The sequence below is a fragment of the Schistosoma haematobium genome, chromosome 5 (genome assembly GCF_000699445.3).
Source record: "Schistosoma haematobium chromosome 5, whole genome shotgun sequence".
NCBI lineage: Eukaryota > Metazoa > Platyhelminthes > Trematoda > Strigeidida > Schistosomatidae > Schistosoma > Schistosoma haematobium.
The window spans coordinates 17,835,957-17,861,853 of NC_067200.1; the positions used below are offsets into that span (position 1 = coordinate 17,835,957).

Consider the following 25,897-nt stretch of genomic DNA (forward strand, 5'->3'; position numbering starts at 1 on the left):
ATACGAAGTAATGATAGTTAAAACTGTTATTGTGATTAACCATAAAAGCTCAGTAATTTGCATAGTAAAGAGTCAAGAAAATTGTTGAATTTCATTGGAATCATGAACTGACCAATATGAGACTACCAGTAAGAAGCTGAAAGCATCGGATAGCCATTTCGTTATGGTGTAGGATTCTTCAGAAGTGAGTATCCACAATTGCATACGTGGGACTCAAGACCTTCTGTCTCTCGCAAACTCTTTACCTCAAGACCACTGAACAATATCCACATCCTCATACTGAAAATTCCCATATGCTCACTACTGATTAGCTTTAAGAGACTATTCTCGAAGTTTTAGTGAGAAGCCTTGATCAGTGGAGTTCAACCGTGTCGGATATGAGGCAGTTTTACTCACCGAGGATAATGAGAGATGGTCACGAAATATCATAAATCCTTTGAATCTAAACATCAACCCTGTTGTCCACCAGCTCACTGCCCTAGAGGCTGTGTCCGCGCGAAACCGGAGGTGTAAGGCTCGACTCAGTGCGCGATCGTGGATGCGCACTGCTGAGGTGTCTAATGCTGGGATGAAATGGCTGTCCGATTCTACCAGGTTTTCAATGGTGGCATGACGTTGGTCGATTTATGATTTCAATAATTCAGTGATTTTGTTGTTTCTGTTTCTTAAATATTTTTGACAATCTAAATCTCGACTAATCACATTCGAGCATTTTCTTGTAGCCTATTTGTCTTATAATTTAGTTTGTTGACTTCCGGTGTACAAACTTGATGGAACCAACTCATTTATTTTATGTAGCTGCAAATTTACATACAGTATAAATAATGATAAAGTGACCCTGTCAAATGTCATATTCTCTTAGATCTTTAACCAAAGCATACGCTTCAGATTCACTCTGAGTACCACACTAATCTTTTAAGAAGGTACTGTTGTAATTGTTTTCTTCTAGGTTCAATATTCACTAGAGAATATATTGTATTATGTATCTATAAGGTAAGATGATTTACAAATCAGTTGCCATTTTACAGATGTGAAGTGCAATCACAGCTCAATATTCAAGCGAATTGATTTTCTATCAGTTCACTACTAAGTGAAAATCATTTACCAACCATGGTAGTACTGTTTGATTACTTTCAATAGATCTTGTATTTTGGATATTTATCAATAATTCTGTAGAAATTCAAGAATATCCACTATTATTACAACCGGTCTGCTATTTTCCTTACTCATTAGTTTAACGCGGCCAAACCAAAACGTGGCATCAGTCATCGAAGTCACGAACTTCTACTCTGAGCCATGTTGGCAGATGCAGACTACTTGATTGGGGTCCACATGACTATCGTAACCAGTGGTTGCAGACTCTTGGTGACATGGCTCAGAATCGATCGATCACAATGGCGTCGGTGTATACACTCTCTGTCTTCCCTTAAACTACGAGATTGAAATCGCTTCATATCTTTCTTTCTATAAACTAATTCTTTCTTCATGTATCATATTCTTATATGCAATCATTCTTTTATATATTACCACCATTGAATTAACTACTTTTGTGAATCCGGTGTGTCATGTTGTTGTGGTAATGAGGTATGGTAAGTTGGATCGATGCATATATGTGCCTGGTCCTACGTTGTAGCTGACGGACTGACTGTTATTATAATTGTTACTACTATCGAATTAATCTTTTTTTATTTGTGTATTCTCTACCAAAGTAAAGAATTCTCAGTGAGACTATAATTTATGGAAGAGTCGATCAGGTATAAGATAACAGGTCTCGGATTTTGGAATGAAACTTACTCATTCATTTGTCTGAATAGCGTTTTGACATTTTAGATGATGTCAGTTCATAATGAAAACTCTAGATCCTATTCCTAACCCTAACCATCAACTGTAAATCATAATTGGAATTCCTCACACTGCTTTATAACCCTGATTTGGTCCTAGTAAGTAGGTGGACACTCTCAAGGTTAGTTTAGAGTCGCTTAAAGGTTGTCCATAAATTATAGTCTCATCGAATTTTCATTACATTCAGCATTTAGCATTGTATTTGTTTGTAACTCTTTCTATTGTAGTACGTCAGCAAATGGAGTTGACATTCATAATAAGCCAGTCTGAACAACTCTTAAACAAACAGGCTGATTACAATATTTTTCATATAATCTAATACACCCTTGTGGGCCAGGGTAATTTTACATTTGTTTTCAGTAGAAACAGACACCATTTAGACTTCCACGTGACAACCAAAACAGTACGGATCAATCCCGTTCAACAAGAGAGCCAGACACCGCCCATGCTTAATCCGAGCAGTACAACTCAATCCCACTTCACAGGAGAACCAAACAGCATATAGGCTTTAAAGCTACAATCTGAATAGTACAACACAGATACCAAGCACCCTGGTGGATCATTCGCACCATTCATATACACATTCACGTCATATGCATAATTATTCGGATCAGTGATCGCGTGAATCAATTATGCACAACATGAACAGGCCAAAGTTGACCTATTCCGCTTATAATATTTGTATAGTTGAAAATAACTAGCCCAAACAATTGAGTAGACCATAATAAACATTAAAAATAAATATTAGTAAGATTTTTAAAAAAGATGAAATTCAACTTGAAATTAGGAAAAGACGTTGGAAGTGGATAGGTCATACATTACGGAAATCACTGAACTGCATCACGAGGCAAGCCCTAACATGGAATCCTGAAGGGGAGCAGAAAAGAGTAAGGCCATAGAACACATTACGTCGGGCAACAGAAGCAGATATGAAAAGGAAGAATAACAACTGGAAAGAGCTGGAAAGAATTGCCGAGGTCAGGGTTGGATGGAGAGTGCTGGTGGGCGGCCTATTCTCCTCCACGAGGGATAACAGGCGTAAGTAAGTAAGTTAGCAACTTGATAATTTAATCTAAAAGTACTCTTACCTCAATTTCCACGAAGCTGATATTGGCCTCCATTTGAAGTCAACTTCAGGGTGAGATAAATTATACATTTGTTCCATAATCCATAAAACACAACAAATTTGTGTAAATATAATATCTCTATATGAAATTATTTTAATAAGAAAGAAAATTGTTATCCGTTAGAATGAATTGTCTAAATAAGATTAGTTTTACATTAGTTATTCACTAGGATTATTACAGGACACTAGAAAAAGATGGTGGAGAAGATTTATGGCTCAGGTGGATGATTTTGATGGAGTTCAGAGAACGAAACTCCATCAAAAAGGACACTAGAACCAAATGCATAGATTGACACTGAAGTATTTTACCCATTAAGATCAAATCAAGGCTATCACATTGTCATACGAGAGGAGGTTTATTGGATACTATGGTAACTTTAATAGTTGAATTCATGAATCAGTTGAAGTTAGGACGAAATAGCCGTCTAGTACTTCCAGGTTTTCTATGATGGTCTAGCTTCAATTGACTCATGAATACAACTATTAAATTTACTATTATATCCATAAAACCACTCTGTGATAATAATCATCATAAGCTCACTAATGACTGGCTTCAAGTGGTATTTCCTAGAGTTCTAGTGAGAAGCGGAGTTCAACCGGGTCTATTGTGAGATAGAAACTCACTGAAGACGATGGTGGACGCTGGTGCAATTTCGTGGATTGATTGACGTTAGATACTAACACCTTCGGATGCCGGCTCAGTGGTATAGAGGTCAAGCGTCCTAACAAATACATTCATTCGGTTAGTCCAATTTGGAATCGTTTGATAGGTTCATTTCTAACTAATCACTTCTGTTGAATGAATCGAGAATATACTAGAAGTTTCTTTTGTAATTTTTTGCATAAACTCTAATACATTTTACTACAGCTGTATTTTTGGTTATTTCCGTTATTTATAATATAGGTTGTTTTCCTCTTATACTTACATTAACTTAAGAGTAAATGAGTCAAGTGTAGCAAAAAATGAATACTAAACAAACGAGAAGGATAGCTCACAGAGTCGTTTAAAGTAAGGACTGGTGTCAAGCAAGGTTGCCTACTCTCAGACTTCCTCTTTTTCCTGGTAATCGACTGGATTATGAAGACGTGATACAGTGGACAACTAGGATGCAGCTGGACGATCTAGACTTTATAGATGACCTTACTCTTCTATCACACATGCGACAACAAATGCAAGAGAAGACGACCAGCGTAGCAGCAGCCTCAGCAGCAGTAGGTCTCAACATACATAAAGGGAAAAGCGAGATTCTCCGACACAACAAAACATGCACCTTTTAAGTCACAGTTGACAAAGAAGCTTTGGGGGATGTAAAAACCTTTACGTATCTGGGCAGCATCGTTGACGAACACCGTGGATCTGATGCACATGTGAAGGCGCGAATCGGCAAAACAAGAGCAGCATATCTACAATTGAAGAACATCTAGAGCTTAAAACGACTATCAACGAACACCAAACTCAGAATTTTCAATACAAATGTCAACACAATTATACTGTATCGGGTGCAAACTTCAAGAACTACGAAAGTCATCATCCAAAAGATACAACTGTTTATTAACAGTTTTCTTCAGAAAATACTTCCGATCCGTTGACAATACACTATCAACAACAACCTACTGAGGGAGAGAACAAACCAGATTCCATAGGAGGGAGAAATGAGGAAGAAGTGCTGGAAGTGGATAGGACACACATTGAGGAAAGCACTCAACTGCATCACAAGTCAAGTGCTGACTTGAAACCCTTAAGGTCAAAGGAGACGAGGAAGACCGAAGAACACATTACACCGAAAAATTTAGACAGACATGAGAAGAATGAACAATAATTGAACAGAACTAGAAAGGAGGGCTCAGAACAGAGTAGGTTGTAGTATGCTGGTCGGCAACCTATGCTCCATTGGGGACAACATGAGTGAGTAAGTAAGTAAACAAACGAGAACCTACCAATAATCTGATTGTTTTTTATTAGAATATTGAGAATAAACACAGGTTGCAGTTATGAATGATTTACATTGTTTAACAAATGAATAAAGCAATTCAATTTACCTAAATGAATCATCATCATCATCATCACCATCATGATCACCATCATGATCTTTTTTCTTTTTATCTTCTTTCATATCACTAGAAGTTATCAACTTATAAGTTTCATATGGTTGATTAGAATTTAAATCTTTACCAAAATCTGGTTTGCATATATTGAAAAATTTCGGTGTAAAAGGTTTTGGCGATTCACTATACCATTGTTTATATTGTTTAAGACGCCGATGTTCAGTAGCTGAAGTTATATGATTATCAGATTGTTTAATATTACTTGATAATTCTCTAAAATTGTTTATAAAAAAGAACAAACAAAACACTATTACATTTATAGGCAAAGATGAATAATGGCTAATAGTGGAATCTATGACGTGTGTTTCGTCCTGTCTGGGACTCGTCAGCTGGATGTACCTGCATCTCAGATTTGATGTTCACTCTCGGACTCATACTCAGTACTGTTTGGTCTGAACACCATCGAGTTATCCACTTAGCTACTACTGACTCCTGATAGCCACTTGAATCTTCTGATTGTTACTTAGGATTGTAATTGATCAGTCACTTATTGACATTTGCGCATCCTATACGGATTGCCTCGATATTGCCTTAATTCACAAGCATTATAAATAAAGATGGATTGTGACTGGCAGTATACGGTAAAACATATAACTAATTAATTAATTCAATAGTATATTTCAATAAAGATTTTCTAAAATTATGTCAACCAATTGCGATTATGATATACGCTTTCAAGTGCTCACTAGTAACTGGCTTTAAGATGGAATTCCTGAAGTTCTAGTGGGAAGCGGCGACCAGTGGAGTTCAATTCGAATTGAATGTGAGACACTTATCCACCTCAGACGATGGATGAAGTGTTGCGCATGATCATGGATTGACTGAAGTTGGACATCAACACCGTAGGATGACAACTCAGTGTCTAGAGGTTAACTGTTCTCACACGTGACCTTAGATTCTGAGTTCGAGTCCTATGCATGGAATCGTGGATGCACACTGCTGAGGAGTTCCGTCCTATTAGGACTAAATAGCCGTTCAATACTTCCAGGTGTTCAATTATGGTCTAGCTTAAATTATTTTAATGGAGAAATAAAGTAGTGGAAGTTTAGAGGAAATAATAAAGTTGCATAATCACTTCAATAATATTGATTTTAAGTTACAATGATCGTAATCGTGAATAGAAATATAAAGTATTGAAAATATCTTATTTGGATACTTTATAATGTCTCAAAGATGTCAATGATCAAGATCTCTTATCTCTAAATTCCAATCAAGAGGTTGTTTAAATCAAGTAAATTCTCTAATGTATTCAGTGAATTAGAAGGTTAATAATTATAACAAAGTTGACTAAACATGGAATATGTGATGAGAAGATATTATTATCAAATTACAAAATTACTTTGTATATGAGCTGGACATACTTGTCTACAATTATTACTTAGAGCAGATGCTCCCAGAAGACCGACGATGATACGCCTTTAATAAGGATGAAAATAGAATCTACAACAGCTATATGAAGCGGAGAGAGGTTCATTAGAATCTAAGTCTATAACAATCCTACCTTCAATGGAAAATAGGGAAACGCTTGTCGCTGGAAGTTTTTTACTGTCAGTATAGTGTGTAGGTTGGTTACTGCTCCTAAGTTATCAAATATACATTATCACAAACTGTGAAGAATAGCTTCAAGACGCAACGGATATCATGAAAAGTTTTAATACTACATAACTAGCAAAATTCATATTAATACTTTCATTCAGTAGTGCACATATACGATCCTGCCTCGCGAGATTCAAACCCAAGACCTTTCAGTCTTGTGATAGCTTACAGTTTCATTTCATAAGCTATAAACAATGTTGTTTACTGATATAGCAGACCTAAAAGACATCGGTCAAATCTTAAGATCATGCAACTGATCAAGTTTTGACTTCTTGAGACACACACCACGGATTAAAAAATATGACTTGCATTTCTAAGGGATAATAACTTCAGCACTCGAACGCTAGAACCCCCCCCCAGTTGTAAATAAGGAGACAGACGAATACTGGGGAGAGTGCTTGTTGGGCAAGAATCAAAGTGTACAGGAAATCATGGGTATTTATAGATATTAGCGTTTGTTAAATCAACATTATAATTCAACCATTCTGCAAAGAGGCATGTTATGCTATTGACCAATAGTAGCATACCACGTTGATATTCTAGAAAGCTTGCTTGCGTTCTGATTGGATGGCTCTTCTAGGGCCTCTGGAAGCTCCGTCGTGATTCTCGGAAGCTGTTCCAACAATTTCTCAATTAGATTTAAGTTATTAAAGCCTTCAACTCATTTTCAGTCTTCCCATTCAAGTATCTGGTTTAGGCTCTTAAATAGGAAGCTTATATATCATTATTACAATAGGACAACATACGGTATAATACTTACTGTGTTTTAGTTAAAGGAATTTCTAAATCACAACCAGTAGCAATTAAATTATTCATTAATTCACGTATTTCTGGCTCTTCATCAAGTAGTTCATCTTCATCAATATCATGAATTGTCTTTTCTATTGATTCACCTAATAGAAAATTCAAAGTAGAACGAATAAAAATTGATGCTGATATCTTTAAAGCAATTAGTCCCATCTGATAAACTTCGATAGTGTAATAAGAAGATGACGAAGATTATCAGAACTATGTGATGATATATATTAGCGCAATACATTTCATACATAATATATTCGTTAAGAACTAGACTAGACTACACTAGAAATGAAGGTTAAGAGAAGACAAGGATAATAAACAAGATCATATAGAAGACAATGTGGAAACTCATCACTAATATTACCAGGCTATGGTTAACGTGAGAACAAACTGTTTTTGAATACACAGAGGAGGTTTGGATTCTCGTATGGTTAAGGATTCAATAAACCTGATTATACGCCATTTGATACTTTTGTACAACACCACCAAAAGCCAAGTTAAGATCAATCTTATCACCGATTTCAATTATGTGTTTGACAATGGAGGATGATGGATGTTTACCCTCTACTCTTATTGGGTCATTTCATGACTCGATTTGTTTCTGCAATCACTTAGGTACATGTTCACACACCCTAATTTTCAGATCACGATTACCTCTCCACCTTATGTATGTGTAACCACACACACACACACACACACACAAACATTTAAATTGATAAACACAGTGGCATGTGACACTATTGTTTTCTTGTCTTTTAGGTTTTCGATGAAGCATGAATCTTGTTGTTTCCTTGATAATGACCTTCGCTGCACAATATGTCTTGTTAATGGCTGACTTAAGTTTTTGTTTCAGTAAAAAGGCTATTTGAATCACTTCTAAATGGTAAGATGATGCAGATAGGATTTTTTCTGTCAAGGCTATAGTCGGTGCTGAATCAAAGCAAAGAAGCATATTAACTTCTCAGCATTTTAAATCACTAAAAGAACTGAGAACAAACCCTGATAGTGTCTTGTATTTACTTAATGTGTAGAAATTCAAAGTTCAGTAACTGTAGACGAGCTACTGACGAATATTCAATGTCCGTTGGCTGGATACCATCAGCAATAATCTACTGTAGGAGAAAACAAACCAGCTTTCAAATGAAGAGAAAATCGGGGAAAGATGTTGGCAGTGCATAGGACATACATTATGGAAATCATCAAACTGTATCGCGAGACAATAACTAACTTGGAATTCTGAAGAGAAATGGAAAAGAAGAAGTCCAAAGAACACACTGCAATGAGAATTGAAAGTAGACATCAAAAGAGTGAATAACAACTGAAAACAAGTGGAAAGGATTATGTAGGACAGAGTTTGATGGAGAATGTTTGTCGGTGTTCTATGCTCTTCCATGAGGAGTAACAAGCGTAAGTAAGTAAGTAAGTAATGCATAATTTCAAGTCGATGAAATTTATAAACAATAGCCATTGTAACAAGAATAAAATTGCATTTTTATACTGCGAAGATGACTTAATCACACTATCTATGACAGGACAATGTATTATTGCGGGATTATTAGTGAAAGATATTGAGTTTCTTACCACAAATTAAAACCACTAGGAACTAAGTACTTTAAGAAACTGTTTTCATACTAACTCAATGTTATCATTAGTCGTTTTCTTTTAGATTAAATTCAGTACCATTCGCTTTTCGGTATTACTTGTATGGCTAAATATTACGGAATGATGACGATAAACCAATGATATGAATTGAATAACGAAAAAACTTTTTAATTACATAGTTTTATTTTGGTTGTGATCATGAACCAATTGATGTTAGACCACCATTGAAAACTTGGAAGCACTGGACAGCCGTTTCGTCCTATTATGTGACTCCTCAACAGCGCACACACACGATTCCGCTCGCAGGATTTGAACCTGGTGCCTTCAGTCTCACGCACTAACGCTTAACCTCTAGACCACGGAGTCGGCATCCAACAGTCGTCCAGTGCTTCCAGGTTTTCAATGGTGGTCTAACATCAATCGGTTCATGGTCTCAATCAAAAACTTCATCTCCACAACCCTTATTGGATACATAATTTTATGGTCATTCGTTCTACTTTTTATTAATAAGTAGTATAATTCTTACTACAGATATTTTTAAACGCTGTAACAACTGACCAAGACTTATTAAAACTATCCTTGTTTTATCTAATCTCCTTTATATTTTGGTAGACTAGTTGGCTGATATGTTTCATAATTAAGTTTTAATAGTTGAATTCATTAGTCAGTTGAAGCCAGATTATCATGAAAAATCTGGAAGCACTGGACGGCCGTTTTGTCTTAGTATAGGACTCCACAACAGTAAGTATTCATGATCCCGCCCCGAGTGATTCGAAACCAAGAACCTATCAGTTTCGTGCACTTTCAGGTTTTCCATAGTAGTCTAGCGTTAATTGACTCATGAATTACTGAAATCTCTACAAAACCCCCCTATCCCATTAAGTTTTAATTTCATAGGTTGACAAGTGACCTACAAAAGTTCAAATCGTACAATCATTAATGTTATGACATTTAATCATGATATTCTTTATCTTGAATATCATAACTCAGTTCTCTAAGTAACTATCCTTATTTGTTGGGTTTCGAACTATCCATTCGGTTTTTATGAGTAGTTCTTATTCAATCATAAGAATGACATCAACTTAAGTGATCATTTTAACAATCCATATAAACATACAAACTATCTTCCATCACAATATCAACTTTATATTTAATGTATACATTACTTGTTTATCTATTCATTCTATTAGATCGTTTGCTTAATCTACCAATAACATTCATCTTCATTAGTTTATTATTGGTGAAAGTTATGTTTAACAGTTCAATGTTATTATTTTGTACCGTCACCATATTTCCTTAATTTCATTTTATTTATATAACAAATACTACTGTGGTATCTGCTACTGATGTCGATAGATATAAGTAGTATGTATCGTCAATCGAAAATGAAATGTCTGGTGGTGGGAGGTTAACAAAATCAAAGAAAAGAAAACGAGAATAGAGAATAATTGATATGGATACAAAAGAATAATCAAATCTGAGACGATTGATTGACATTTTGCAAATAAAGTATTTACTGTTTGGTTCTCAGATTTTACTAGGAGATTCTGTAATCGCGTATTCAAATACATTCGATTGTCCCCACTTGTGTTCTCGTTCCGTACACTTGGTGTGGCTGCCGACCAGGGGGGAGGGTGCTGTTCTGCGGACAACGATGCGGGCCTGGAACTGATGTGCTGGTTGGTGTAGTGTGTGCTACTTATATCAACATAAGTAATATATAACGCTAGTCAGAAATAGGATGTCTGGCAACAGAAGGTCCAGAAGATCGAGAAGGGAAGAATCGGAACAGAAAGCAATTGGTATGGAAATAACAGGAACAATGAAGTATGAGACGATTGACTGATATTTGCAAACAGAACAGCCGAGTATGAGATAACTGACATTTTTGCAAATGAAGTATTCACTGTATGGTTCTGAGATTTTACTAAGACGTTCTGTAATCTCGTGTTCAAACACATTCGATTATCCCCGGTTGTGTTCTTGTTCACTACACTAAGACTTCTCGCATTTAAAGTTTCAAATTTTACCGGCATTAACTATAATTAATTTTAATAACAAAATATAATCATTTGGTTCTTTACTTTTTGGAATGTTACACTCGATCCACGTGTCATCCACAGATCACAAATCTTAATTGGTGACATAATTTTTAGTAGGTGAGATCATGAGTCAATTGAAGCTAGGCTACCATGGGAAACCAAGAAGAACTGGACAGCCGTTTCATCCCATTGTGGGAGTACTCATCAGTGCGCATCTATGATCCCACTTCGCGAGATTTGAACGCAGGGCTTACCAGTTCCGCGCGCGAACGCTTAACCTTTAGACCACTAAGTCCTCATTCTAAGGTGTTAATGTCTAACTTCGATCGACTCATGATCTCAACTATTAAAATTACTATAATATCCACAAAATACCCCTTCTGACATAATTTTTATTAAGAACAAACTTACTACTTATATTAACAAATGAAATGATTTCAGTAATAATTTTATTTGACATGTAACTGAAAGTGTTCTCTTCAATTACTGACTTCAATAACTATTTACATTAACCACTAAATGAATATAATTCATTACACTAGATTTGAGGAGATGTATATTTATGCTTTACTGATTAATTACTTCAGATGGTAACCATAAGAATGAATCCTGATAGTTCCCGTTATGAATAATGGAAGCTCTTGATTGATAAAATCCAAGAGATTATCAATAATAATTGATAAGTATGGAAATAGTTTATTCTTAGTTAGTCTGTTATTGTCTATTCACTATAAACGTCAAGATTTATCTGGGCTTGAGATGGAGAAGATTTGTAGCTCAGTTGGATGATTTTGACGGAATTTTGTTCTCTGAGCTGGATAGTGTGATCGTGGAGCTTTCGTCGTTCTCCTCAACAGCATTATCAGCACGGACTTCAGGTAGAAGTGATAATGATGTCGTCCAGAAGATCGATGAAAGCTCCACGACCAAACCATCCAACTCAGAGAACAAAAATTCATTTAGGCTAAATTAAAAACCAGAACATGTTTCTATTTATAGCATGATTATTCAGTGAGAACTCCTAGCTAATTTGTCAACTAACAGGATATTACATCTTTTCATGAATAAAACAAAAACTTATAACTTTATATTGAAGAATAGATCTAACTTTAGTAAAATTTTATGAAGCACAATCTCATCATATTGATTTAAAGGAATTTGAGAAGCCGTGACCAGTGGAGCTAATCCATTTCAGGTAGACACAGGTACCTACCTCAATACAGTCACGCAATTTCGTGGATTGGTTGAGGTTAGACAGCAACACCGCTAGATGTCGGCTCAGTTATCTAGAGGTTAAGCGTTCGCATGCCAGATCGAAAGTCCTAGGTTTGAATCCCGCGAGTAGGATCGTGGACCCGCAATGCTGAGAAGTCTCACAATAGAACGAAACATCTGTCCAATGTTTCCAAGTTCTCGATTGTAATCTAACATCAATCGATTCATGATCTCAATGAAAAACTTAATAACAATCTACACAACCCCGTATTAACACAATAAATAACTTACCATTAGAGTGATTTTGTTCATTTAATGTATATGCACGAACTGGAGGTATGATTCGACTTTTTCTGGACTCTATAACTTGATTATATAAATACCAGAAGTTATATACCTGAAGAAATAAACGATATAAGATTTATGAATACAGTGTACATAGATTGTAAGAATCATTTTAATGAAGTATTTCTCTTAAATGGTCAATCATTTCATCAATACAAAGTCTAAAGCATCTTTACTAATTCAAAATGGTACCGAATATAACTTGGCTTTTGACATCATTTCAATCCAACTTAAAAACATTATTCATTTGATTGACTGATCAGATAAATATTAGTATTGTAGTGAATGAGAACACAATGTGAGGACATTTGCAACATATCAATCAATTGTCTCAAACTTGACTGTTCCTTCATTTCCACACCAACTGCTTTCTGTTCCCGTTCTTTCCTCCTCGATGTTTTACTGCGAGACATTCTATTCCTGACTAGCGTTACATACTAGTTATGTCGATAGAAGTAGCACACACCAACTAGTACCTCAGTGCCAAGACCGCATTGGCATCCGCAGAACACCACCCTTCCCCTCCTTCTGGTTGGTAGCGACACCAAATGTATTGAACGAGAACACAAGTGGGGAAATTTGAGAACCATACAGTAAATACTTCATTGGCAAAATGCCAATCAATTGTCTCAGATTTGATTGTTCCTTTGTTTCCACACCAATCATTCCTCGTTCTCGTTCTCTTTTCTTCGATCTTGTTAACCTTCTACCGCCATACGTTTCACTTTTGACTGATGACACATACTACTTATAACTATCGACATCAGTAGCACATACCACTCGGGTCCTAAATTAAGATTATGATTTTCATTTGATTATTAGAATTAAGAATTACATTAAAGGCTTTCATTACGAACTGACATAAGCTACAGTGCTAAAACGCTATTTAACCAAATGGTTGAATAAATTTCGCTCCAAAATTCAAGACCTATTATATTAAATCTGAATGGTTCGTCTATAATTTATAGTGGAGAGGATTTGTAGCTCAGGTTTAAGGTTAACAAAAACTAATCAACATCGAGCTGTACAGGATAAGCTGTGAACTACATGTGGAAAAATGTAAACACTTCACTTGTAACTGAAGTTTGTGTTGATGATATTGTTCAGAAGAACGATGATAGCTCCACAACTAAGTCATCCAGCTCAGAGAACAAAACTCCATCATCATTTACAGTCTCACCTCTTATATACAGGATATTATTCAGTAGTGAAATCTAGAATGTTACCAAGAGAAGTATTCCTAGACCTATAAGTAGTTGATAAAATTAAATTAAATTAAACATGGGTTAATTGCATACTTTTTGTATTAGTTCTTGACGTAGCATACCAAAGAAGCTTCTTCCATGCTTGACACATTTTGTCATGTCACTGTAAAAAGAGACAAATTACTTCTTGATAAGATTGTTCCATAATAGAAATGCGGATTTCAAAGGAACTTTTACAGGGTTATATTAATGAAGGAATAGAACATCAACTTCTACTAACTATCTTATGATAAATACATCAATGGGAAGATTCAAGTAAAACAATACCAAGTGAGTTTCGGATATAATAACTTCATACTTTTCAGATCTAGCATTCGGAAATCCGTCGGGTAAGGTAAGGTTTTTTTTACTTTAGAATTAGCCTTTTATAGTCCCTACTTCTACCGCGCGAACTCATAATCATTTTGGATTAGAGTTAACCATTAGAAGCAACTTATTGTCACCGAACCTTAGCATGTTCAACAAAATCAAGTTGCAATCAGTCCATTATTTTCTTAGCCTTTTAATTTTACCTATGTCCATCTGACCTACCTAGGATGGTACAAATTATAAGCGCAAGTGTTGCAGCCAGACTTGGATACTGCAGTAGACAATCCCAATTAGTGCGTTCACGTAGCAGCATACTTGGACATGTAAGGAGACAGATTTCCAGATCCAGTCGACTAACGAAGTACCATAACCTCATCTCATGTCATCGCTAAGTTCATGCTTCACTTCTTACAAGATTGGTTGCATAGAATACGAATTTCTAATAACAGTTCTGGTAAGCCACCTGTAAGTCAATCAATAATAAGCTAATGATTATTATTTATTGAAGTTGCTTCATAGGAATTGAATTTTGTTCACTGATTGGCATAGATTCATGTATGTAGTTAATTATACATTGGTAACCATCATAAAAGTTCAAGTGATTGATCCAACAAGATAATCAATTGTCTGATCAAAGTATCAAAGCATATCATTCCTAGAAACAAACTGTTTTGTGCATTCAATCAAACACATGGATCTTTCCTTGTTACCACTGTTAAACGCAGTTCATTCTATTTAATACTACGAGTACAGTTTTATTTCTATTAAGGATTCCATTTATAAAACGCTTTTTTGATCTAACTAGGAATTGACTTACTTGGATTGCTGAATAACTTTCTTTAAATCGACAAAGCCCCGTTTACGTCTTCTTTCCATATATGCAGAACCTGACTTCGGAAGATAAATCAATTGAATACCATCAAAATAGTAAGTTTGTTAATTGACGTCTTTTTTTGAAATATATAGATAACATCCAAAGTTTATTGATGTCTGGAAGTCGCCTACTTCTTCTAAGGTTGAACGAATAAGATTGCCTACTTATGTGTTATCAGTTTTGTGGAGACTTAAATGGTTTGTGAAATAACATGACTTTGATTAATTTCTATTATGAATCGATATTCTCACCATAATATCTTGTTATTCATTTCCAATGATCAATTTTAATATTTACGATTATCTTAAGTCCATAAAACGCTCTTCCATACAAAAGAAGGGATTCGTGGTACCAATGAAGTAGAAGAACAACAAATGAACATTAGAAAAATGCCTTAGGAAGAACTGCTATCCATTGTGATTTATTAACGAACACGGTGAAATCGGAGGTAAAAGCAGTTAGATAGAATAAAATCACATCATTCCTTTTGAACCGTCGTCAATGCCTTCTTCAAGCTAATATAAAGAACTATATTTATGATTTGAATGTAATGGTAATGATGTCTCTAGCAGCGATGTCAATCCTTCGATACTGAAAGTGTAGTTTTATTTCAGGTTGTCCATATTATCAATGGTGATTTTTCTTGACTTAAAAGCAGCATTTGACTCCGTAGACAGCGAGATTCTGTGGCAGTGTCTGTCATTGAAAGGCGTACCTTAAAAGCACATAAACCTTGTGAACGCTCTTTACTCGAACACTACTAGTCGGGTCAGAGCTTATGGCGAACTATCATCTGCCTTAACAACCTCAAGTGGTGTCCGTCAAGGTTGTCCGCTTTCTCAATTTTTGTTTAACTTTATCATAGACCTACTGAATTTTCGGGCATTGATCTCCTTCCAGGAGGTCCACTTATCGACTTAGAATACACAGATGATATAGTCCTGTTTAGTGAAGACGCTGATAAAATGCAGAGTCTTTTGATAGCACTGAACAACATTTCCAGAATGTTTGGAATGCGTTTCTCCCCCTCTAAATGCAAGTTGTTGCCTCAGGACTGGCCTGCGTCAACACCTGGACTAAAGATAGGGAGTGAAGTAGTAGGAGGCATTAACAACTTCACTTATCTTGGAAGTCTGATCAGCCCTCATAGGCTGGTTTCTGAAGAAATCTCAGCACAGATTCGAAAAGCTTGTTTTGCTTTCGACAACTTACGTCACCTATGGCGAGGGCGAGATATCCGTCTATCGATTAAGGGGCGGGTATACAGTGCGGCAGTTCATTCCGTTCTAATTTACGGCTGCGAAACGTGACCATTAAGAGTAGAAGACATCCGTAAGCTACTAGTACTTGATCACAGATGTCTTAGAACTATTTCTCACATCTACTGGAATCACCGATTAAGTGATAGTGAGGTTAGACGTAGGGTATTAGGGAACGATGGTAAATCAGTTGATGAGGCTGCAGATATTCATCGACTGGGATGGTTGGGCCACGTGTCACGTATGCCTGAACACCGATTACCACGACGCACAATGCTGACTAGTGTTGGAGATGGTTGGAAGAAAGTTAGGGGCGGCCAAACCAAAACGTTACATAAGTCCTTCAAGTCATTAACTTCTAATCGGAGCCATTTTGATAGATGCAGACTACTTGGTTGGGGTCCGCGTGAATATCGTAACCAATGGTTGGAGAGTCTTGGTGACATGGCTCAAAATCAATCACAATTTTGTAGGTGTCTGTGTTCCCTTGAACTATGAGACTAAAATTACTTTAAACCTCCCTTTCTACGAACGAATTCTTTGTCCCTGTACTATGTCCTTATATGCAATCATTCTTTTATATATTACCACCATTGAATTAACTACTTCTGTGAATTCAGTGTTCATGTTGTTGTGTTAATGAGGTATGGCAACTTGGAAGAATGCATGTATGTGCCTGGTCCCACGTTGTAGCTGACTGACTAACTCACTATCATCAATTCACTGATTAGTTTATTAATTACGGTGATTAAGTTGTTATTAAAGTAGAACATTAATAAATACAAAACAACAATCTAACAACCAAGGTTATTCGACTGAGTAAAAATGATAATGGTAGCACATTCATAATCAATTATAACGAATTTTTGTTTACCTGTATTGAATAAGCTGTAGGCTTCTCATTAATTCCAACTTGTTTGGGGCGCAGCGGTTGACAACTTTTTTCAGCTGACTCCCTTGGTAGACTAATTTTGTTAAAGGTACCTAGATTAAAACAATTGGCCTGTAAAAAACTGTACGTTCTTTAATTAAGAGTAATTTCCGATTTGCTTAGCATAAATTCTAACTGTTCATTTATCACTCAACAATTAAACAATCATCTGCTCACTAGTGACTGACTTCAAGAGATAATCCTGGAGTTCTAGTGAGAAGCCATTACCAATGGAGTTCAACCAGGTCTGTTGTGAGATATCAACTCACTGAAGACAATGGTGTGCGGTGGCGCAACTTTGTGGATTGGTTGAAGTTAGACATTAACACCGTTCGATGCCGGCTCATTGGTCCAGTTGGTTAAGCGCCTAGCGCGAGACCGATAGGTCCTGGGTCCGAATCTCGCGGAGGGCGGGATCGTGGATGCGCACTACTGTGGAGTCCCATACTAGGGTGAAACGGCCGTCCAGTGCTTCCAGGTTTCCCATGGTGGTCTAGCTTCAATTGACTCGTGATTTCAATCAGTGAAATTAAATGAGTCTCTAGCATTTTCTACCCGTTGACCTCAAGAACAATTTTGTAATATTCATATCAACCAACCTATAGGTGAAAATTTGAAAGGTTAACTAAGACTTATAACTGTTATGACCTTGGATGTCTGACTTTTCGATCACACGACTTATCTACCAATCCGAATACGACTTATACGAATCTTCGCACTAGGCCAACCAATGACGTTCAACCGGTGTGGGCAGTTTAGTGTCCTTATTGGTCCTATGTCCTACGAGCCCTTCCACTTGAGTCCAGAACAAGATACCAGCTTCCGAATCAGAGCAGATCGTTTATTTCAGGCATACTTAGTTTATATATCAATCACACAGACTGCAACGTACCATAAAATAGGAAATAATATTTGTACACAAATAAGCCCAAAAAGTGGCTGTGAATGTGGGAGGCAGTAGTTAATAAACTGAACATAACTTAAGAACCGTAAATCGTACAATAATAAATTATAGGCCAAAATAAAGCTTGTCATAAGAGGGATATAAATATACATAGTGTAATTGTTGAGTAGTTATACAATAAGAATATTAGTCCATGAATAGTCCGCGGAAGTTACCTGTAACTTAATCTCCACTCGGATATAACAATAACATAAATCATGTCCCTGCTAAATTGACAAATCGACTAATTATGTACCCTAAATTCTGTCCCTTATTGTAAGGCCCAGAGAATGTTTCATAATTAAATTTGAGTTGATTTTATATTGCTTTTTGGTTTCATTTCCAGGATTAGGGTGTTTCGTTTACGATGATGTTGTATTTTGTCAAGTTGAATAGAGTTAGCTGAGCAATAATATTATAAAGATTGATGACTATCCCTTACTGTTCACTAGTAGTAATCTAGTCAGTACTTTTGGATATTTAGTTTTAACCCAATTGTTTGGGAAATTACACCTCATTTCTTCCGCTAGCATTTAACTATCTCAACTTAATATTTGACTTCCAAAAGTATATTTCAAGATGGTTCAGATGACGCAGCTTAATGTTTTCAGTTCTAGCACTCAAAAATATAGATCTGACTCTTAGAGATCCAAGAGTGTTGTGAGTAGTCCACAACAAAAAGTGGTAGTTTATCAGCCAAATGAACTGATTCTCTTGATAACTCTCATCTTCCTTCAAACCGAGATATCTGCCATTTGAACGAAAGCATTTTAATATCAATAAAAATATCGTGGTCAGTATGGACCAACAGAGGTAGTTTGTTTGATACGACATTTATCAGATGGTCCTTTTATTCAAAGAACAACTTAATTTCAGTCAAAGCTGGAGGCGTCTATCATCTTAGTTACTAGTATCCTCATACACATCAAAATACACAATAAATGGCTGTCTAATTTAGAAACGCACCCTTCCATTGTTCTTCATCACAACTTTTGCCTTCAACGCCTTCGGTGCATTCGCTTGACTCGTGTCCATACAACATGTTCTGTACATTAAATGCAAAAAATATCATAATTAGCAAAACAATAGTTGTAGTAAGAATGAATAAATAACGGCATGTGTTATTGATCGGTTTGTACTAATATTGGTGACCGCTGACGGCAGTTTGCAAAACAAACTTAAAAATCTGTGAAAAATACTATATTTATTCAGGAAACTACGTGCTTCTTCGATCTACTTCTAATCAAGTTATCAGGGACACGAGGTTGAAGGGTAGTGAGGGCATCCTAACGGACGTGGGTGTGATCAAGATAGCAACGACAAACTCTGTCGACGAGTTTTTAAACATTCATATTACTACCGATAGAAGAGATACCAAATATGTCAAACGACTAGAAAAAAGTGAACCTAGTCATCCTAAAAGTAATTTGCTCTCTGTATTTTAATGGGAGAGGTTTATCGCTAAATTTATTGGAAGCCTAGATTAGCTTCATGCTGGCCGGCTGTTCATTCATTTTAACGAAGTAAGTGAGGCCTATTAATATCAATATAGGAGATTGGTTTTCACTCCACCAATCGGGAGTGGAGATATATCCTATCAGCCATGTACGTATAAACACATTATCGATAAAAAGATTCCTAATGCAAGTCCAGCTGATCTAATATTAATGGGGACTTCTTATGGCCTTCTTTATTACAAACTTTATTTTGAAATAGAGACGTGAACCGGATCCTTTCGGAGAAGCAGCATGGTTTTAGAATAGGTTATTCTCGTCTCACTAACTTATCAGTCACTCGTGAAGGCTAGTGCGCTCTTAAGGACCAAAAGCTACCTGTAGACGTCGCCTTCATTGATTTCAGCAAAGCTTTTGACAAAGTTCCGCACAACCGGCTGTTATATAAGTTAAGAAAAGTCGGGATTGGAGGCAATTTATTGATGTGGCTAAAAGACTTTCTAGTTGGGCGCCAACAAAGAGTACGGGTAAACTCAAAGTTATCTGGCTGGGAAATTGCTTAGTGGAATGCCTCAGGGTTCAGTCTTGGGGCCAGTGTTATTCCTCTTGTATGTAAATGACCTTCCTAGCCTAATATCATCATCGGTCATGCTATATGCTGACGATGTCAAGATATGGAGAGCGATAAGAAGTAAAGGTGATAGCTTAGAACTCCAAAATGACCTGAAGAAATTATCTGAACGGTCTCAAACCTGGGAGTTGCCGATAAATATTTCCAAGTGCGTTGTGATGCATATCGGTCATCAAGGTACAGATACATACACGATAAATAAAACTGAGCTGCCTGGTGTCCAGATACACAGTGACTTAGGAGTCATCGTTAGCCAAGACTCGAAGATACTGCACACTGCCGTGCAACAGCCGCCAAAGGTTCTTGAACTTTATGTCATGTCGACGCTAAGACGTTTTTTGACTTTGTATACAGTGTTCGTACGTCCTAAGCCTGAGTACTGCATACAAGCTGCTAGCCCCTGCTTAAAAAAGACAGTAAACTTTTAAAAAAGGTTCAGAGAACAAAAACTAAGCTGACTACCGGGATAGCGGAGCTCTTGTATAATGCTCGACTAGCCAAGCTAAACCTATTCCCGCAGAACTATAGGCGACTTGATTACAGTTTTCAAGTTGCTTAGTGATGAATTTTTACCCAATATGCCCTCATTTATTTTGTCTGCCAAAACAGAGAATTTACGAGGACACTCCAAAAACTTTCACAAGCCCGGGAAAAATTACTTGTCAGCTGAATATCGACATTCCTATCGGATCATCAACGAGTGGGATTCATTACCTCAGCACGTGATTGAGGCTGGATCCGTCGGCTCTTTCAAAAGAAAGTTGGATCAACTGAGAGACTACCATTGCCGCGACCAACACAGACTATCAAGCCTCCTGTCCTTTCTAAACTGAGGCTGAAACTATATAAGTTGCTATCCTTCTTCGTTGGTAAGTCCTTGAGTATAAGTTCCTTTGAATAGGGTTAGGTAATTAGTTCAAGGACTAGGAGTTTCAGGATGAGCGCGAAATTCAATAAGCGCTATTCTGTTAGTTTGTTGGTAACATATAGCTTCACTATGTTGACATTTATCTCAGGATTAAAAGTTACAGGCTGTGATTTAGAAACAGCAATGAATTGCCTGGTATGAGCAACCGAAAAAAAACAAAATAAAAAATTTGGTAAGTTTGACGCTTAATTTTACTTTAAGAAAACAAAACACACTTTTTTGATGTCATTCAAAGTATGTTGAGTGATATGCGGGACTATTTTTACATGACAGTTAGATTCATAGCTTTCATGCCATGCTGTTAGCCTTACCACCTGTTACTTGAGTATTTTAGCATAAATGGTCTTACTTAAACTGATTAAGAAAATAAATTGTATTGTCACAGATCAATTTGGCCACGTGGACATGGTTTCAGTCATTCAGCTCTTATCATGGTCATAAACGTTTTAGTGATTATACGGGACTAAATACAGTCAGCGTAGTATGGATACGTGTATCAAATACCACTTACAGGACGTTGAGGAATGTAACCAAGGGTACTTTTAATCAAAAGTGTTGCATCAACGACCAAAGGATGCCCTAACTCTCTGTAGGCTCGATTTGTGGGAGCGTATAAACCTTCGAGTTGTTTTTGACAGCATCTTCGTTGATAATTATTGTAACGTACCTTTGAAAAAAAGGAGAATATCGAAATAGACATACTTCAGATCTAGAAGGAGGTGTGAAAGAACAAATTTCAAAGTTTCTCGTTTGTACTTTTAAGGATCGATCCATTTGTATTGATGTTTGACTCTGTCGTTATCGTTACTGTTCAGTGGTGTATTCAAACAAAAAATAACTTTAGATGCTATATATCGTGAAAAAATGTCATATTTAAAATAGTTCAACAAGCGTTCCTAACGTTGGGGTATTCTATCTCCTTACTCCTCGTTTTCAGAGTTTTAAAGTAGACGTGGGACATTTAATGATCACTGAAGAACGGATTTATGACCTCGCACTTCTGAGCCCCCTGGGTACAACTGAGGGACAGTAAGTCTTAACTTCAAACTCTCATTTTGGGAAGATACTGGTGGAATGCCAATTCTTCTGATCACTTCGATCAACAATGCTAACATCAGTGTGATTGTTTACCCATAAAGGGAGAATGTTGTTTCGGAAGTGGTCTACATCAGCACATAAACTAATGGAAGAGTGTAAATTAGTTGAGCGTATTGATCACCTTAATTATCTAAGAAGTCTCATTTGCCCTGGTAGGTTTGTGTTGGCCGAATTCTTGGCACGAATTCAGAAACCTTGGAAGGCTTTTTACAACTTGCTGTACTTGTGTAATTAACAAGATAACTGACTGCAACTAAAAAACGAGTTTACTGAGCAGCAGTTCACCCCGTCCTATTTTACAGGTATGAAATATGCCAATCAAGAATGGCGGATGCTAGGAGTCTAATAATATTCTATGATAGGCGTCTTTTGACTATTGCTCATATGCTTTAGAACCATCATGTCAACAATCCTGAGATTGGACACAAAGTTTCAGGCAATAATGTCACTCCGACCGATCACACGGAGAGATTTACGCATGCCTACCCACTAAATACCTTGATGCGCGATGATGGCCATTATGGAAATGTTGTTAGGAAATAGGTTGGGGAGGGTAAGCAAATATTATATCAGTATATATGTAGTGACTCACATTTATCACGAGAACAAGACTGGTTTAATAAAAACAATTATTATTATGACCAACTGTACCAGTGTTTGTTTTAATGTGCTTTTGTTTGACTGTGCTAATGACAACTATATTGTGCTTCCATTGTGATTCTTACACTTTGATTGTGACTTCGCGCGAATTCGGTTACGTTCTGTAACCAAGTTTGTATCCTGGCACGATCTCGGTATCCTTTCGATACCACGAGATCGCCAGCAAATATGTCTCGATTTGGTCCATTAACTGCCTTCTAATATTTGGTTTCTCGGGGATTTTATGGATTTATTTGGTTACGTTCAACCTACGCCTTCTAATCTACTTGGAACGTGTTTCTCTGTAGCGGTGTTCATAGTTAATCCCAACTCGACGCCACGCTACAATTGGTGACCCGTATTTTGGAACACGCCTCAACCTTTGGTCAAATCTTTCAAAGAAGCCGATTCGGTGAGTCTATGATTTATCTATCCACGTCTGTCGTATATTTTCATATTTTTTAATATATGACATACTCGACATGACGGATAACGATAAGAATAGTATTAATATAATAGACTCACAGGTATGTGTACCGAATCCTTGTCACTTTATTCGCGTGACGATGAATTCCACACTTTATTCGAGAAATTTTCCCCTATTAACTATTCTCCTCGCTGACCCGGCTGCTTGGTACGGAATGCATTCGCATACGTATTACCGTCTACCTCCCATCATCAAATGGTTAAGTTGAACGGTTTCATTGCCAACTTAAAAGTGCTCTACGAGCACACGAGAACGACAACTGGTACGAAACCTTATCGCTCGTCCTCTTAGGTATTCGAACGAGCTTGAAGGCAGATATACAATGTTCCGCCGCTAAACTGGTATACGGAACGACATTGCGTCTGTTCGGAGAATTCTTCACACCACGGAGCAGACCTGATTTCGGTAAATCAGACTACGTCCATCGACTGTCTGCATTTATGCGAACGCTGTCTCCGGTGTCAACTCGAATACAAAATCGACAGGTCGCTCTCCCTCGAGAGTTATCTACCTGTTCACATGTTTTCATACGAGTAGATTCGGTACGCAAACCTTTGCAACAACCATAAGAAAGGCCCTTTTCATCTGATCGCTCGTCACGAAAAGACCTTCAAGGTTGATCGACATGGCCACGTCGAGATCGTCAGCATTGATCGTCTCAAACCAGCACACGTCGATGACAGTGCCCTATCTGGTGACCTGAGATTCAATGCTAGACCTATCAAACCTAGCGGGATCCTTAAATCTTCTTCAGATCCCACGCTAGATACATCTGAGACCTGATTCTCATGGCCCGGTCAACAGCACGCGTCATCTGCACCGTCTACGGACGAGACGACAGTCTCACGTCCAGATCAGCAGACCACGCCGCCTCTGACCTCGGATGAAATTGCAGGCTCACGAGATACGAACGAGACTGTCGTCTCACGCTCCGGTCGCCGAGTAGGGTTGCCCGTACGCTTCCGCGACTAGCCGCACAGTTAACAAACGATATGGTGTAGGGTTATTCCTATGCTACATGCATGCTACACTCTTCTCTTTTCTGATTTTCTTTTTATTTCCTGAGCCCACGCCTTCGACCATCTCCGTTTGGTTCCGTCGACTTCAGCCAACTTTGGCGAAAGCTGGACTGGCCACCCATGCACTTGTCAACGCACTCAGTCGACATTTTGGTTTCGAATGCTTGGCATACTCTTGGTCTCGAACTTGGTCGTTACGGTCGCTTCTGGTCATTTGGCTCAACTGGGTTTCGTCCTACGTCTGCAGCGTTTCTGGTCCGCATTCCCTACGAACGCAATCTTCAGATTCTGGATACAAACCACTCTCGTGTAGCATGCCAACTCAAGCAACAAATACAGCACATCGCTCCTGGTACCGTTCTCCGAAAACGACCTTCGTTGGCAACTCGACGATCAACGATCGCTTTCCTGTTCGTCAATTCTTCCGTCCTACAATCGCTCGTCAGCCGATCAGTCTCACAATTTAAACCGCTATTTATCGAAAATGTATACCCTTTCTAGCGGGGGCTCCTGTAGTGACTCACATTTATCACGAGAACAAGACTGGTTTAATAAAAACAATTATTATTATGACCAACTGTACCAGTGTTTGTTTTAATGTGCTTTTGTTTGACTGTGCTAATGACAACTATATTGTGCTTCCATTGTGATTCTTACACTTTGATTGTGACTTCGCGCGAATTCGGTTACGTTCTGTAACCAAGTTTGTATCCTGGCACGATCTCGGTATCCTTTCGATACCACGAGATCGCCAGCAAATATGTCTCGATTTGGTCCATTAACTGCCTTCTAATATTTGGTTTCTCGGGGATTTTATGGATTTATTTGGTTACGTTCAACCTACGCCTTCTAATCTACTTGGAACGTGTTTCTCTGTAGCGGTGTTCATAGTTAATCCCAACTCGACGCCACGCTACAATTGGTGACCCGTATTTTGGAACACGCCTCAACCTTTGGTCAAATCTTTCAAAGAAGCCGATTCGGTGAGTCTATGATTTATCTATCCACGTCTGTCGTATATTTTCATATTTTTTAATATATGACATACTCGACATGACGGATAACGATAAGAATAGTATTAATATAATAGACTCACAGGTATGTGTACCGAATCCTTGTCACTTTATTCGCGTGACGATGAATTCCACACTTTATTCGAGAAATTTTCCCCTATTAACTATTCTCCTCGCTGACCCGGCTGCTTGGTACGGAATGCATTCGCATACGTATTACCGTCTACCTCCCATCATCAAATGGTTAAGTTGAACGGTTTCATTGCCAACTTAAAAGTGCTCTACGAGCACACGAGAACGACAACTGGTACGAAACCTTATCGCTCGTCCTCTTAGGTATTCGAACGAGCTTGAAGGCAGATATACAATGTTCCG

At 37.4% G+C, this 25,897-nt stretch overlaps 1 protein-coding gene across 3 annotated transcripts in view; it reads right to left on the reverse strand.

Annotated features, from left to right (window-relative positions):
* The window catches only part of CCDC60_1 (coiled-coil domain containing 60), a 43,071-nt gene extending 20,994 nt beyond the window's left edge, over nt 1–22,077 (reverse strand). Inside the window, exons 1-10 of one of the 3 annotated variants that reach the window (XM_051217645.1) lie at nt 21,969–22,077; nt 21,778–21,933; nt 19,220–19,298; nt 17,254–17,363; nt 15,064–15,137; nt 13,971–14,040; nt 12,619–12,724; nt 7,431–7,563; nt 5,009–5,287; nt 2,931–3,047 (exon numbers count right to left, since the gene is read on the reverse strand). In XM_051217645.1, coding sequence (XP_051065062.1) covers nt 2,931–3,047; nt 5,009–5,287; nt 7,431–7,563; nt 12,619–12,724; nt 13,971–14,040; nt 15,064–15,137; nt 17,254–17,363; nt 19,220–19,298; nt 21,778–21,933; nt 21,969–22,040 — 1,196 coding nt within the window. In that variant the 5' untranslated portion in view covers nt 22,041–22,077. Of the gene's footprint in view, nt 1–2,930; nt 3,048–5,008; nt 5,288–7,430; nt 7,564–12,618; nt 12,725–13,970; nt 14,041–15,063; nt 15,138–17,253; nt 17,846–19,219; nt 19,299–21,777 lie in introns of those variants that run through there. The other 2 variants (XM_051217643.1, XM_051217644.1) reach the window with 2 other exon arrangements.
* Between the last annotated feature and the right edge of the window lie 3,820 nt (nt 22,078–25,897).